The sequence below is a fragment of the Macaca fascicularis genome, chromosome 15 (genome assembly GCF_037993035.2).
Source record: "Macaca fascicularis isolate 582-1 chromosome 15, T2T-MFA8v1.1".
Classification (NCBI taxonomy): Eukaryota; Metazoa; Chordata; class Mammalia; order Primates; family Cercopithecidae; genus Macaca; species Macaca fascicularis.
The window spans coordinates 37,055,021-37,068,289 of NC_088389.1; the positions used below are offsets into that span (position 1 = coordinate 37,055,021).

General features: G+C 50.5%; 1 protein-coding gene across 10 annotated transcripts in view; it reads left to right on the top strand.

Annotated features, from left to right (window-relative positions):
- Positions 1 to 533: 533 nt before the first annotated feature.
- PHF19 (PHD finger protein 19) overlaps positions 534 to 13,269 on the top strand; it is a 76,308-nt gene continuing 63,572 nt past the window's right edge. For 5 of the 10 annotated variants that reach the window (XR_010581450.2, XR_010581449.2, XR_012424422.1 and 2 more), the window contains exons 1-3: positions 569 to 3,201; positions 3,464 to 3,829; positions 5,978 to 6,065. Coding sequence is in view for 6 of the 10 variants with exons in the window: in XM_065530138.2 (XP_065386210.1) it covers positions 3,690 to 3,829; positions 5,978 to 6,065 (228 nt within the window). In the remaining 4 variants the exon portion in view is untranslated. The other 5 variants (XR_012424423.1, XM_065530139.2, XM_074016684.1 and 2 more) reach the window with 2 other exon arrangements.

The window sequence follows — 13,269 nt, forward strand, 5'->3', positions numbered from 1 at the left end:
GCTTAGACGAAAACAGAAACGGTTCCTTAAAATACCCAGTTTGTGAAAGCAAAGGGCCTGGAACCACTTAGTACTATCACTTTGATCAAGTACTATCAAGTACTATCACTTGATTGCTTCAACCCAATAAGCTTGGGAGAGCCTGGCACTGTGCTAGGATCTTCTGGAGAAATCCAAGAATGGTAAGACTTGGGTTTTACTGCTCTTCACCTCACTACTCGGATCTCAGGCAGGCAGGGGACCAGGGTGGGGGCTCCAATTCCCGGTTCGTGTTTGTTTTTTCAGGGGGCATTTTACTGAGCACTAAATACGCGCAGGTGCTGCACTAGGTGCCAGGAGCCCCGCACGCGGAGGAGCGGCGTGCACGCGTGTCAGTTAACTGGGCGCACAGTGCCCGTGGCGCCGCAGACCCAGCCCTCGGACTCAGTTTCCCCGCATGGGGATCGCTCGCCCCGCCCGCGGCGGGCCGCGGAGCAGCAGCCCCCCGCCCCGGCCCTGCCTTCCAGGTTTCCGCCCGCGCGGCTGCGTCCTCCACACTCCACCGGAAGCTCCCGGCAGGGCCGCGGGTAGGTGGTGGCGGAGGCGGCGACGAGGTTGGCTGCTCTGCACCCCTGCCCCAGGACAGCAGGGCGGCTCCCCGGCCCCCTTCCTCGTCCTGGACGCCCCGCTCCAGCTCCCCCTCGCTGAAGCGGGGACTCCCCGGGCGCAGCCGGGGACATGGAACCTCGGCTGCAGAGCCGGCCCCTGGACTCACTGCCCCCAGCCCAGCGGCAGGCGCCCCGGCCGCCCGGCGGCTTATTCCTGCTTCCGCGGGCACCGGCGCTGCCTGACTCCCAGCGCTGCGCTCGCAACTGGATATGTTGAGGTGGCGACGCGACGCTCCCCCGCCCTCGGGAGGGATCACCGACTGGGCTGGGGGCTCAGACAGGCAACCCGGCCTGCAGAGCCGGGCGGCGGGGGCTGTGCTGGCGCCGGCAGGCGAGAGGAATCACAGAGCGGGGCGCCCAGCCTCATCATGGGGCCCACAAAGACTTCCCATGGGAGTGGGGTCTAGTGCAGGGGCGCCCCGAAGGACGAGTGGGAGATGGGGACACGCGGCGCAGAGAGACTTCTCGTGGATGGAGCCGATGGAGGCCCAGTGTGGAAGAGAAAGGGGTCAAGGAGACGAATAAGGAGCCACCAGAGACGCAGGGGGAATTCCCCCCAGAGGATGCGGGAAGCCGGGGAAAGGAAGGGAATCCGGAAGGAAGGGCTGAGAGCCGGTCAGGTGCTGGCAGAAGGGCTGGTTGGATAGAGACTGGGACGGGCCCAGAGCATTTGGCGTCCTCGACATTCATATACACTTGGAGAGATGATTCCCTGGAGATCCAAGTGCCTGTATAGACAATCTTTTCTAGGGGTTCTACAATTAAGAACCCCTAGGAGAGGGGTTCTTAAGTGAGGAGAGGGTAGATGTAGAAATTGGAGACGAGAATAGAGTGTTGTAAAGGCATGCGTGGTTAGAGAACTGGCTCTGGATTCAGGAGTCCCCACTCACTAGCTGTGAGACCTTCAGCAAGTCACTTAGCCTCTCTGTGCCTCGGTTTTCTCATCTCTAAGGTGGGGATGATGATGGCCATACCTGCTTCATAGAGTGACAATTAGATGAGATGATGTCTGTAAAATTACATAACACAGCACCCAAAAGTAGTACTAGTTATTTTTCCCTTTTCTTATTAGAGCAGCTTGGGCACATTTTGATGTCCGTGGGAATGAACAGGTAGAGTGGGTGGTATTGAAGCCAGAGGGGAGAGAAGGGACCCACAGATGGGGAGAGAAGTCTTGGGTGTTTGTTTTATCTCAAACCCCAGGGAAAGGAGGGAACAGGTAGGGCTGTAGGAAAGTTTGCAGCTATGGGGTACACAGTTAAAGGGAGTGTCTTCTCATGGTCTTGATGCAGGCCTGGAGGTCGTTTGCTATAGGGGTGAAGGTCCTGATGTACACTGTGGCTGTAAGATGCCGTGCCCTCTTTGCCACCAGCCTGTGGCAGCCCCGGTGTTACACCAGGGCAGGTGGGCAGTTTAATGTATCTCAGGTCCGATGACCTGCACTGCCCACCTGTGAGGCTCCAGTAGATAGATGTGAAAACACAGTGTAAGCATAATGTCCCACTTTCATCCTTTTCTCTGAGGAGCTGGAAGGCCTGTAGTCACCATCTGAGCCAAATGTCAAAGTCTTTCAAGTACTTCACTTGGGCTACACACCACACTTTGATCCACGATCTCATTTAGTCATCACAACAGTTGGGTGAAATAGGTATTATTGTCCCATTTTACAGATGCAGAATCTGAGTTTCAGAGAAGTTAAGGACTTTGTCCCAGGGCCCGCAGTTAGTAAGCAGTGGACCCAGGATTTCAACTCAGCTCTGTCTGACCTCAAAACCCATGATCTGAAACCAATGTGAAAGTTTGCAAAACCTCTGTAGCAGCTGAACTCGATGGAAAGATATGTAGGGATCATCTTCTCCATTTAATAGATGAGACAAGAGCTGGGTACTCTGATCTCCATCAGAGATCACACGCACAGAGCTTGGGGCCCCACAGCCCTGGAGTGAATCCTGCTCCACCACCAGAGGCTGTGTGCCTTTGGACCAGGCATCTTGCTTCTCTGACCCTATGTACAGCTGCAGAAGAATTCCTTGCAGGTTGCTGTAAGGATTTGGAGGGAAACTGTTGCCCAGCACACAGTACACATGCCAGGAGCCATCGTTTCCAAGGTGTACTTCTCCTGCAAACGTGGATCTACGTCCCACTTGGCTGCTGAGACCAGCTGCCGTGATCTTGTAGTTGTTTAATGCTTTGTTCTCCTTGAGGCAGCAAAGTGGTGGCACCTGACCGGAGCATGTAGCCACCTATGACTTCCTGAGTGGGGTGGTGCAGGGAGGGCCCTGAGGAGTCTGTGGTCCTAAGGCCTTGGATTTCATCAGGGCTTTCCTGCTCCTTCTGGTTGCCTCAGTCCCAGGCAAGATAGGGTCCCAGAATCTTACAGCCTAGAAGCCACCTGTTGCGACTTCTTTTTTACAGATGGGGTCATCAGAACCCACTGTGAGGAAGTGACTTCTCTTTGAGATCATCCAGACACTCCACACAGAGCAGAGCAAAAGTGCCTAGAACTTGAAATTTTGGACTTGCCTTCAACACCCTGGGGATTTCCACCAGGAAGGTGAGCACCCCCACTGAGAATTCCAGGCTGCTCAGAGGTGCCAGGGAACACAGACCAGGGGCCAGCTATGGCCTTCTCCTCCGATGTGCCCAGGGAGGTGGGGGAAGCCAGCGGCAGCCTGCGATTCTCAGCCAGGGGAACTCTCACTGTGCTTTCTGAGAGTCTGTGACACGGGTCATTTTCTCTGACTTGCTCTCTTGCTTTTTCTCACTCTCAAAAAAAAAAAAAAAAAAAAAAAAAAAATGACTGGACACTCCTAAAGCCTTCAGTCACCATCCAGGGGATTTTTATCACCACAAAGGGTAATTCCTGCTCCATCCCTGCTGTGACTCAGCTGTGACGTTGAACCACACAAGCCAGAGAGAAGAAGATAAAGTCATCAGAGCTCCTACTCACCAGAGAGTGAGGCCCAGGCCAGGACTCCACAGGGCTGGTCCCCTGTCCTGAAGCAACTTAGACAGGCCCTCTGGCCAGCCTGGGACCCTGAGATGGCATCCAGCTCAGGCAGCAGCCCACGCCCGGCCCCTGATGAGAATGAGTTTCCCTTTGGGTGCCCTCCCACCGTCTGCCGGGACCCAAAGGAGCCTAGGGCTCTCTGCTGCACAGGCTGTCTCTCTGAGAACCTGAGGTGAGGTGATGGAGGAGCGGAGGGTGGGCAGAAAGTGGGTGCCAGGGGGGACCCCTGATGGGAGGTGAGGGGCAGAGGAGCCTGTGACTTTGAGCAGGTGACTTTTCCTGTCTGGGCCTCAGTGTCCACACCCTTTTCTCACACTCCCTGACACTGCCCCTCTGGCTATGGTGGAAGGAGAGGAAGCCACAGAAAGGCGTCAGCTCCCACAGGGGAAAGCGATCACACCGAGGAGAGCCTCGAGGCTGTGAGGCCACTGTTTCACTGTGTCGCCTGGGGCACTGCTAATGTCCCTAAGCTGCAGCTTGCTTGTCTGTAAAGCTGTTTTCTGCGTAGCAGAATTATTAATGAAGCCCAATGCATAATAATCACAAAAGTTCTTATAGTAACAAATATAAACCCCTTGGTGAATGACAAACTGTTAGACGAATATCTCTCCTTCCACAGCATTGCTCATCACCTCAGACTGTTTGCTGGGAACCCTTCTGGAGGGGACAAAGAGATCGATATATATTTATGTATTTAATGATATTTAAAGTATTAACCCAGAAAGGCATGACATCAGTACTATCATCAACATTCCTCTTTAAGCAATTATGTGCCTACTGTGTGCCAAATGCTCTGCCCTCAGGTCCTCAGCACAGCTTACAGGGGTGGATACTATTATGATCCTATTTTACAAATGAGGACATTGAGGCCTAATAGGTTAGGTCAGCTTTGGTCAGTTTCCTGGCAAATATGCCCTTAAACTGCCTCATGTGATGACCTTTTGTTTGGGGTTTTACAGCTTAAGAAGGTGGGAAAGCTGAATCAGGCAAGTGAGAAGTTCAAACATGATGACAAAGGAGGAGGCTGTGAGAATAGCGAGGAGAGGCTGTGACCGTGGAAAGGCCAACCAGAGGGTGGAGGAGCAGAGGTTGTCTGGTTTTACCATCAAGCTGATTGTCAGGGTTCAGCTCAGGCTCTGGTGGTGGGTCTCCTGGTTTCTTCTCTCCCTCCTTCCAAAACCTGGCAGAGGAGGGAGCTGATTGGAATTTGGAGGGCTGAGGCCTGAGGCCTAAGTCCCGAAGAGCTTCTACTCAGCTGTGCTCATGACTCACTCTACCTTGACTAATCCACATGCCCTCTGGGGCCTCATTCCCTCTTTCGTAAAATGGGCTATCTCAGTAGCAGGTCAGAGACACCAGGAGTTTTGTGAAAACGCAGGTGCTGGCCAGGTGCAGTGGCTCATGCCTGTAATCCCAGCACTTTGGCAGGCCGAGGCAGGAGGATCACTTGAGGTCAGGAGTTTGAGACCAGCCTGGCCAACAAGGTGAAACCTCGTCTCTACTAAAAATACAAAAATTAGCTGGGCATGGTGGTACACACCTGTAATCCCAGTAATCCCAGCTACTCAGGAGGCTAAGGCATGAGAATCACTTGAACCTGGGAGGCAGAGGTTGCAGTGAGCCGAGATCATGCCACTGCACTCCAGCCTGGGCGACAGAGTAAGACCCTGTCTCCAAAAAATAAAACCCCCCCAAAAAACAAAACAAAACAAAAATCCGTGGGTACCCAGGTGTTACCCATTAGAATCTGACACCCACTCCTGATTAAGAACCTCCAGGCCAGATATTCTCTGAGGCCCCTTCTTGTTCTAATAGGCCATGATCCTCTGTAATTACTAAACATATGAGACCAAAACCAAATGGAGGACCAAATGAGAAGAGCAAGTGTAGTCACATGTCAGCAATCTCTTGCCTAAACCCCTGAGATCAGATGTGTTTTGTAATTAAGAATTTTTTTAGAAAAGCAAATCAGGGCATTATACAATTCTGGCAGGGAATGGGGCAGTGCCCTGTAATCAAGCACGTTAATGTTTCTGCAATGAAATATGTATATATTCACACTAAGTGGAGTAAGTAAGGGCTGTAATAGCTTCCGGTCAGTGCAGTCAGGGCAGGTTTGGCAGCCCAGGAAGCTCACTGCAAATTACCAAAAAAACGTGGGATGCTCGGCACTTTTGCGATTTAGGAACTGTGGCTCTGGGATTGTGGACATACACGATCCCCAACCTGCTGACACTTGAGGCTTCTGGAGCTGTCAGGAGAGTGGATGGTGCAGGGAACTGTGGTGCCTCTCTCCAAGGCTTTGTCCATGTTTCCCCAGGAACAGCGAGGATCAGATCTGCCCCAAATGCAGAGGGGAAGACCTCCAGTCTGTAAGCCCAGGAAGCCGTCTTCGAACTCTGGAGAGGGTACGTTGGTATATCACGGAAAAGCATTTGTCCGTTGTCTTGATTTTTCCAGGTTGAGGCCAAGTAGACAGCTGCGCACTCTGCCCCTGGCAGGCATCTCCCAACTAGTCCCGAGTCCAGACTGAATTTACTTTATAAGGAGTGAGGAGACTGATGTTCACAGTGGTGAAGTGTCTTGCCTGAAGCCACCTGGCAATAGACTTAGGGTGAGAACAGTCCAGACCAGGGGTCCACAAACTATGGTTCATGGGCCACATCTGGCCCACCTCCTGAGCAACGAGCCAAGAGTGGTTTTTATATTTTCAAATGGTTGAAAAGATCAGAAGAATGATAGGCCATGTGTAATGACCTGTAATTCTTGAGGCTGTGAGGCCAGTGTCCCACTGTGTGGCCCGGGGCACTGCTGATGTTCTCCAGCCACAGCTTGCTTGTCTGTGAAGATGTTTTCTGCGTCACAGAATTGTTATGAGGCCCAATCAATAATAATCAAAAAAGTTCTTATAATAACAAATATAAACCCTTTGGTAAATGATAAACGTGCCTGTAATGCTGAAGTGTTAGAATTTGAATTACATACAATTACATGCCTGTAATTCTAATACTTTGGGAGTCCAAGGTGGGCAAAGAGCTTGAGCCCAGGAGTTTGATACTAGCTTGGGCAACATGGTGAAACCCCGTCTTTACAAAAAATATAAACATTAGCCTGGCATGGTGGCACGTGCCGGTAGTCCCAGTTAGTCTGGAGGCTGAGGTAGGAGAATCACCTGAGCCCAGGGAAGTCAAGGCTGCAGTGAACCATGATTGTGCCACTACACTCCAGCCTGGGTAGCAGAATGAGACTCTGTCTCAAAAACAACAAAAAAAGATATTTTGAGACACATGAAAGTTATACAAAATTGAGTACTTGCAACAAAGACTTCATAGCCCCAAATATTTACTATCCAACCCTTTATAAAAAAGTTAGCAAACTCCTCAACTAGATGGTTCTGTCTGCCTCTGTTTGCCCTTAGGCAGGGAGAGACCGTTATCAGCTCACCTCTTCGGCTCTGCCAAACTGTGCTGCTAGGAATAAGAGACACATTTGGAAGTGTGATAGGCCAGAGAAACATTTTCAGGAGCTGCGGTTTAGAACCCTGGCCCTCCCAAGCTGGAAGGACCCTCACAGGTTACATGTCCTGCTCAAAGGTTCCCACGTGCTATCCAGAACTGATCCATTCCCACTAGCTCATGACAAAATGATAAAAATAAGGCAATTCTATAAATGAGTTTATGTAAACTGAATTCTTTCCATTTCTAAAACCAACCTTTACTCTGAGATTGTGTCTGTCCTATGCATGTCTTTAGTCCTATGCATGTCTTTATATAAATGAGAGGATGTAATAATAGATGATAGTTTTTGGTAAAGCCTTTACTAAGAAAAATTGAAAAGATGGCAATCTCTTTGTTAATGTCTCAATTAAACACACACACACACACACACACACACACACACACACACACTTTCTCTCTCTCATATTGGTCCACGAATCCAAACAGGCAGGAGTCACTGCTCAAAATCAAATCCTCTTGTTTACACATGGGGCCCTGAGACCCGCAGAGGAGTCTCGTTGCTCAGCCACCCTCTCTACCTCCACTGTGAGGTGCCTGGCTCCTTTCAGCCAAAGCCCTCTTCTTGCAGCAAACTGTTGCCCAGGGATCAGGAGCCTGATGTCCAGGGGTAGTTCTGCATAATTCTCTGCTCGGCTGGCAGCAATTCCCAGGCCCTGTGTCTGCATCTGTAAAATGAGGATGTTAAGCCGGCACTGCAAGGCCTTTCCAGGAGACCATGATAGCAGTGCCAGCAGGGCAGCTATCCCCCTACCGTTGGACCAGAGGCAGGCGAGTGTCCACACCTCCTTCTCCTTTCTCTGAGCTGGTCCTTCTCATTCAGAGAGTTCAGGGGAATTTCCTCTCCCACCCAGAGCTGGTTTTGAGCACTCTCCCATCTGCTTCTCAGCAGCCTCTCCATCGGCAGGCCCTCAGGGAGTAAGAGTAAGGATCAAATGCATGTTCTTGGAACTTTACACTCTGCAACGTGGTAAGAGTTAATATGATACACTGCTCCGTGGAGTAACTCCCTGAGCCTCCCTGTTTGGCTCCTGGGGGATTGGCTGTGAGACACAAGCAGACCCTCAACTCTCTGTGGGCCACTGTGCCTCACTTGCAAAAGGACGTTACCTGCTTGAGTGCTCTAGGACTGTTGTTTTTAGCTTGTTTTATTTTTTCCTCTTAACAAAATTAACATACATCTATTGTGTAAATCTTAGATCACATAGATGTTTTAATATCTCCTAATCCAATGGCTTATTTTCATCTTTTTCAATCAGATGAAAGTAGAAACGTTCTGATGGAGGGGGAGCCTGGAGCCCTGGCCTGTTAATTGCCCCATTTCTTTCTCTTATCCCAGCCCCTAAGAGGTTCTGGGGACTCCTAGGGCCCTGCAGAGCACAGTTTGAAACTTGCTGCCTTGAACCAAATGAAGGGACTATAATTCATGGTAGAATTATAGGCACCTTAACAGGCTATAGGATGGGAGAGGAAGCTGCCTGTATTTGCGAGCAAAGAAGGCTTCCTTAACGCAGGCAGACCTCTGAGAGGCAGCAGCCCCCTCCCCTCCCTGCTGGCTTCCCCACCTCATGGAGTCATGGACTCCTGGTGAAAAGCTGGGGTGGGGAGGGGCGGTAGTCATGGTCTGATCACCTACACAAAGTCACATAGGGGAAGGACCAGGGACTCCTCTGACTTTTGCCCCAGTGGGAACTTTGGGGGACTTTTGAACAAAGGAAAATGGCTGATGAAAAGTCAACACTTTGCATGTGTGGTAATTCCTAAGTTTGCCTGCACATGTAGGGCAACCTGGGAAATGGAGGCAGGGTAGAGGGCTGAGGACCAGCCCTCCTTGCAAACACTTCCCATACCATCTGCTTATCAGTTTATCCTCAGCCTCTGACTTCATTAGATGATTATCTCCTGAAGAAGTGCCCAGAGCCATGGACTGATTACCTGATATAAGAAGCGGATATTAAAGGATTAATGTTGACCTAGTTAGAGACTTGATAGTTGCCTCACATGATCTTCCTGTAGAAGTGACAGTGAAGGAGGGAACGTCCAGGGGGACTGGAAGATAAAAACCTTCAGTCCTGTCTGCTGAGGATCAGCAATGGGATAGTTTCTCCCACTCTCTTCCCCCTGAGGCCCATTCAAGAAGGTCAAAGGCAAGCTGACATCTGATGCCAGTAGCTCACAGTAAAGCCTTAATTTTTCTAGAGTCAGAAAATGACAGAAGTTTAAGCTGTCTAGTCCAATTTCTGTTCTGTACTGGATTCCTGCTACGTAGCTCCATGTCCTTCCAATGGCAGAGAGCTCATTACTCCATGAAACAACCACACCCACCCTGGGGCGCTCTGATGGAGGCAACATTCTCCTCTTCCTTTGTACTGAGCTGGAGTCTGTCTCCCTTGAGGTCACAAAAGGCAACTCAGCCCCCTGTCCCCGGAGTCAGTCCTGCCTCCGTGGAAAGACACTGAGCAGTCTTTCGCCAGTCTCTGTGCATTTGGGGTAAATGTGCTTCTGTTTATCTGTGTTCCTTGGAGTGTGATACGTGGGAATAAACCCCCAAACCTTACACTTCTGAGTTTGACAGTGTTCATCCGTAATCGCCCCGATCCTGTGACATTCTGTGTGGTGGGTGGTGGTGATAGCCCTATTTTACCAATAGGTAATATTTTGAGGCTCCATGAGGAGGTGTGCCTGGACCAAAGTCACACAGCAAGTGAGAGGCAAAGCCAGGCTCTAACCCATGGCTCCTGAGGTGGTGGCATCTTCTCTATGCTGCCTCTACACAAGGAATCCTCCCCTAAATGTTTAATACCTGCTTAAACAACACAGTCAGGCTTTAGTGCAGGAGTCTACCAAGTGCTATGGAAAAAACAGGGATGGGCAAGACTACTTTCAACCAGGAGAATCAGGCAGGGCTTCCTGGAGGAGGCGGCAGTTGAGCTGAGCGGAGGCTGACAGAGACTAAACTGGCCCAGTTACAGAGGAGGGCAGGAACGGGCTGACAGTGGCAGACTGACCAAGCTCCCCATGTAGAGTACCCCCTCAGCACCAGCTGAGACCTGAGCCAAAGCAGCCCCTCCGGCCATCCCTGACCTCAGCCCAGTGTGGGGGTAGGCAGTGCCTGGCCTGCTCAGATCCTCTTCTGTGCAGGTGCTGCAGAGGTGGCACTCATGCTCCCGGCACCCTCTTAACAGTCAAATTCCCAGAGGCCCCAGGTCTCAGAATGGGGCCTCCCGCTAGGGCCCACTGTGACCCCACCACAAAGGGCCTGGGTAGCTGGGGTGACCGGAAACCACACACACAGAGACTCCTCAGACCCAGACAGAAGAACGAGTGTTCCCTCAGGGCTGGGCATCTGTTTTCTCTGTTTCTGTCTCCTCCTCGGAGGAAATTCCACTACACACTTTATTTTTAGCAATTTGCAAGCAGTGAGGCCACTCACACAGGGGCCACTTGTGACACCAGACGGGTTTGGCCCGGGACACAGCCTTTGTTCTTCTCCTGCAACGCAGTCTGATTCCTGATTCCCTCTCCTGTCTCCTCGGTCCCTGGCCTTCGAATGAGGCCACCCCAGGCAAGGACACTATGGTGGGGAGGACAGAACCTGCACATGGACTCCAGGCTCCTGGGCTGCCCTCACCTGCCCCGTTGCCTCCTACAAGTCACTGATCACCCCTGGGCTTCAGCTTCTCCACCTACCCAAGGGAAGCAGAACCTCAAAGCCCCAGCCTCCCCATCATGGCTGTGAGGATCTGATGGGACAGTGTCTACATGAGTGCCAGGAGAGCAGTGAGCCCTTGCAGAGGCTCACAACTATGGGGGAGAACACACAGGCACACCCGCCTCCTCCACTCACGAGCTCAGCGTGACCTTAAGCCATTCCCTCTGTTTCTGCCGGTATTAAGGTGACACTAATCCAGCCCCACCTGCCTCAGAGGATTGTCACAGGGATCCTATGGGACAACATTCAAACATGTTTTGGTCCTGTTCATTTAGGGATATTCCTCACTGCCTTGAGGAAATCCAGTGGGAAAATGGAATTTTAGAGAATTTGTTGTTAAGAGTTTATGATGTGAGGATTAAATGAGATACATGTGTATGACAGCCGCTGGAGAACTGGGACTGGGGATGTCCCAGGGGCAGTGTGCTTAATCCATAGGAATAAGAATACTAATTAGTAGAAATACTAATAATAGTATTTGTAATAGTAATAGTATTAGTAGTAATTAGTAGTAATAGTATTAGTATTACTACTATTAGTATTCTTAGAGTTATTAATAGTAGTAGTATTCAACAAGTATTCAGTAGTAGTATTTAATAATTTCAATACTAATAATTATTATTACTAATAATGGCTCATATTTATTGAACACTGTGTTAGGCAGAATAATGTCCTCCAAAGATGTCCCCATGTGAATCCCCGGGACCTGTGAGTATGTGACCTCACATAGCTCTATGCATTTGCCAGGGTTGCCATAACAAAGTGCACAGACTGGGTGGTGTAAACAACAGAAATGTATTTCCTCGCAGTTCTGCAGATCAGAAGTTCGAGGCACGGTATTGGCGAGTGGTTTCCTCCAAGGCCTCTCTCCCTGCCTTGACATGGCTGTCCCCTCCCTATGTCTTCATGTGGTCCTTCTCCAAATTTCCCCTTCTTAAAAGGATGCCAGTCACATTGCATTAGGGCCCGCCCCCAGTGACCTCATTTTAATTTAATTAGCTCTTTAGAGGCCCTGTCTCCATATTCTGAGATACTGGGGGTTAGGACTTCAACATATGATTTGGGTGGGGGGTGCTGAGCCCATAACAATGGCAAACAGACTCTGCAGACATGATTAAATGAAGGATTCTGAGATGGGGAGGTGACCCTGGCTTATCCAGGTGGCCCAACGGTCCTCAGAAGAGGGAGAGGAGAGTCAGAGAGAAGGGGAGATGCTCCACTGCTGGCTTTGAAGATGGAGGAAGGGACCAGAAGCCGAGGAGTGCAGGAAGCCCTGAGAGGCTGGGGAAGGGAGGAAGCCATCTTCCCCTTGGGCCTCCAGGAGCAACACAGTCCTGCTGACGTTTCCATGTTAGGACCCTTGGCCTCCAGAACTGTACGATAATAAAGCTGTGTTGTTTTAAGCCATTAAGTTTGTGATGTTTTGTTACAGCAGTAATAGGTAACTAATACCAGTGCTTACATGTATTATCTCATTTAATCCTCACAATAACCCTGTAAGGGGGATATTATTATTATCCTCATTTTGCAGATGAGGAAACTGCAGGACAGAGGAGTTAATAACTATCCCAGGGCCACAAAGCTAGTATGTGAAGTGACAGAAACAAGCTCTGAACCCCAAAAGGCTGGCTCCTGAGGCCACACCCTGAACTTGCGTGCACTCTAAGGAATGAATAATGATGACGGAGAAGCCTCCGAAACCCTCTCAAGTCACCCCTGCCCCTTTCTGCAGCAACCATTCAAGGCTCATCACAGGCCACATCTGGGCACACATCACAGAAGGATGTCCCTACATCTGAATAGCGTTTCACTTCCTGAAACGGGCATTTGCTGTTCGCACAACACCAGGACGGCTCCGCTGCTGAAAGACACATCCCCTCCACCTGCAGGGTGATGTCTGGAATTTCACTCTTAGCTTGATCATTTTCACGTTCTTATCCCTTTTATGACTCTCCCACCAAGCTTTGACCCTTAGAACCACAGAGGACTGGAATCATGGACCTGTAGGGAATGGTGGGACCTGAGAGGCTCCCCAAAGTGTGTTCACCCAGGAGCCAGGTCCACACGTAGCATCTTCCTCCACTGTTCTCACATGTCAAAAGCTACATGTTCAGGGAGGTTTCATCACCACAGACTTCCTGAAGCCAACACAGTCTCCCTGCCAAGGCCGCCCTCTGCCTGCCTTCCATAAAACATCTGTTTTCTATTATTTGTTGGGAACAACTTGTCCCTGAAGCCCTGGGCAGTTGGGGGGGTGGGGGCGGGGGTACGGTGGCCTTTGCTGGGCTGTGTTCTGTCTGTGTCCCAAACCAACTGTACTCATTAAGCCCACAGCTCTCTGCTTATGTTACTTTTAAAGAATAATAACAGTGTGGCTTTTTGTAT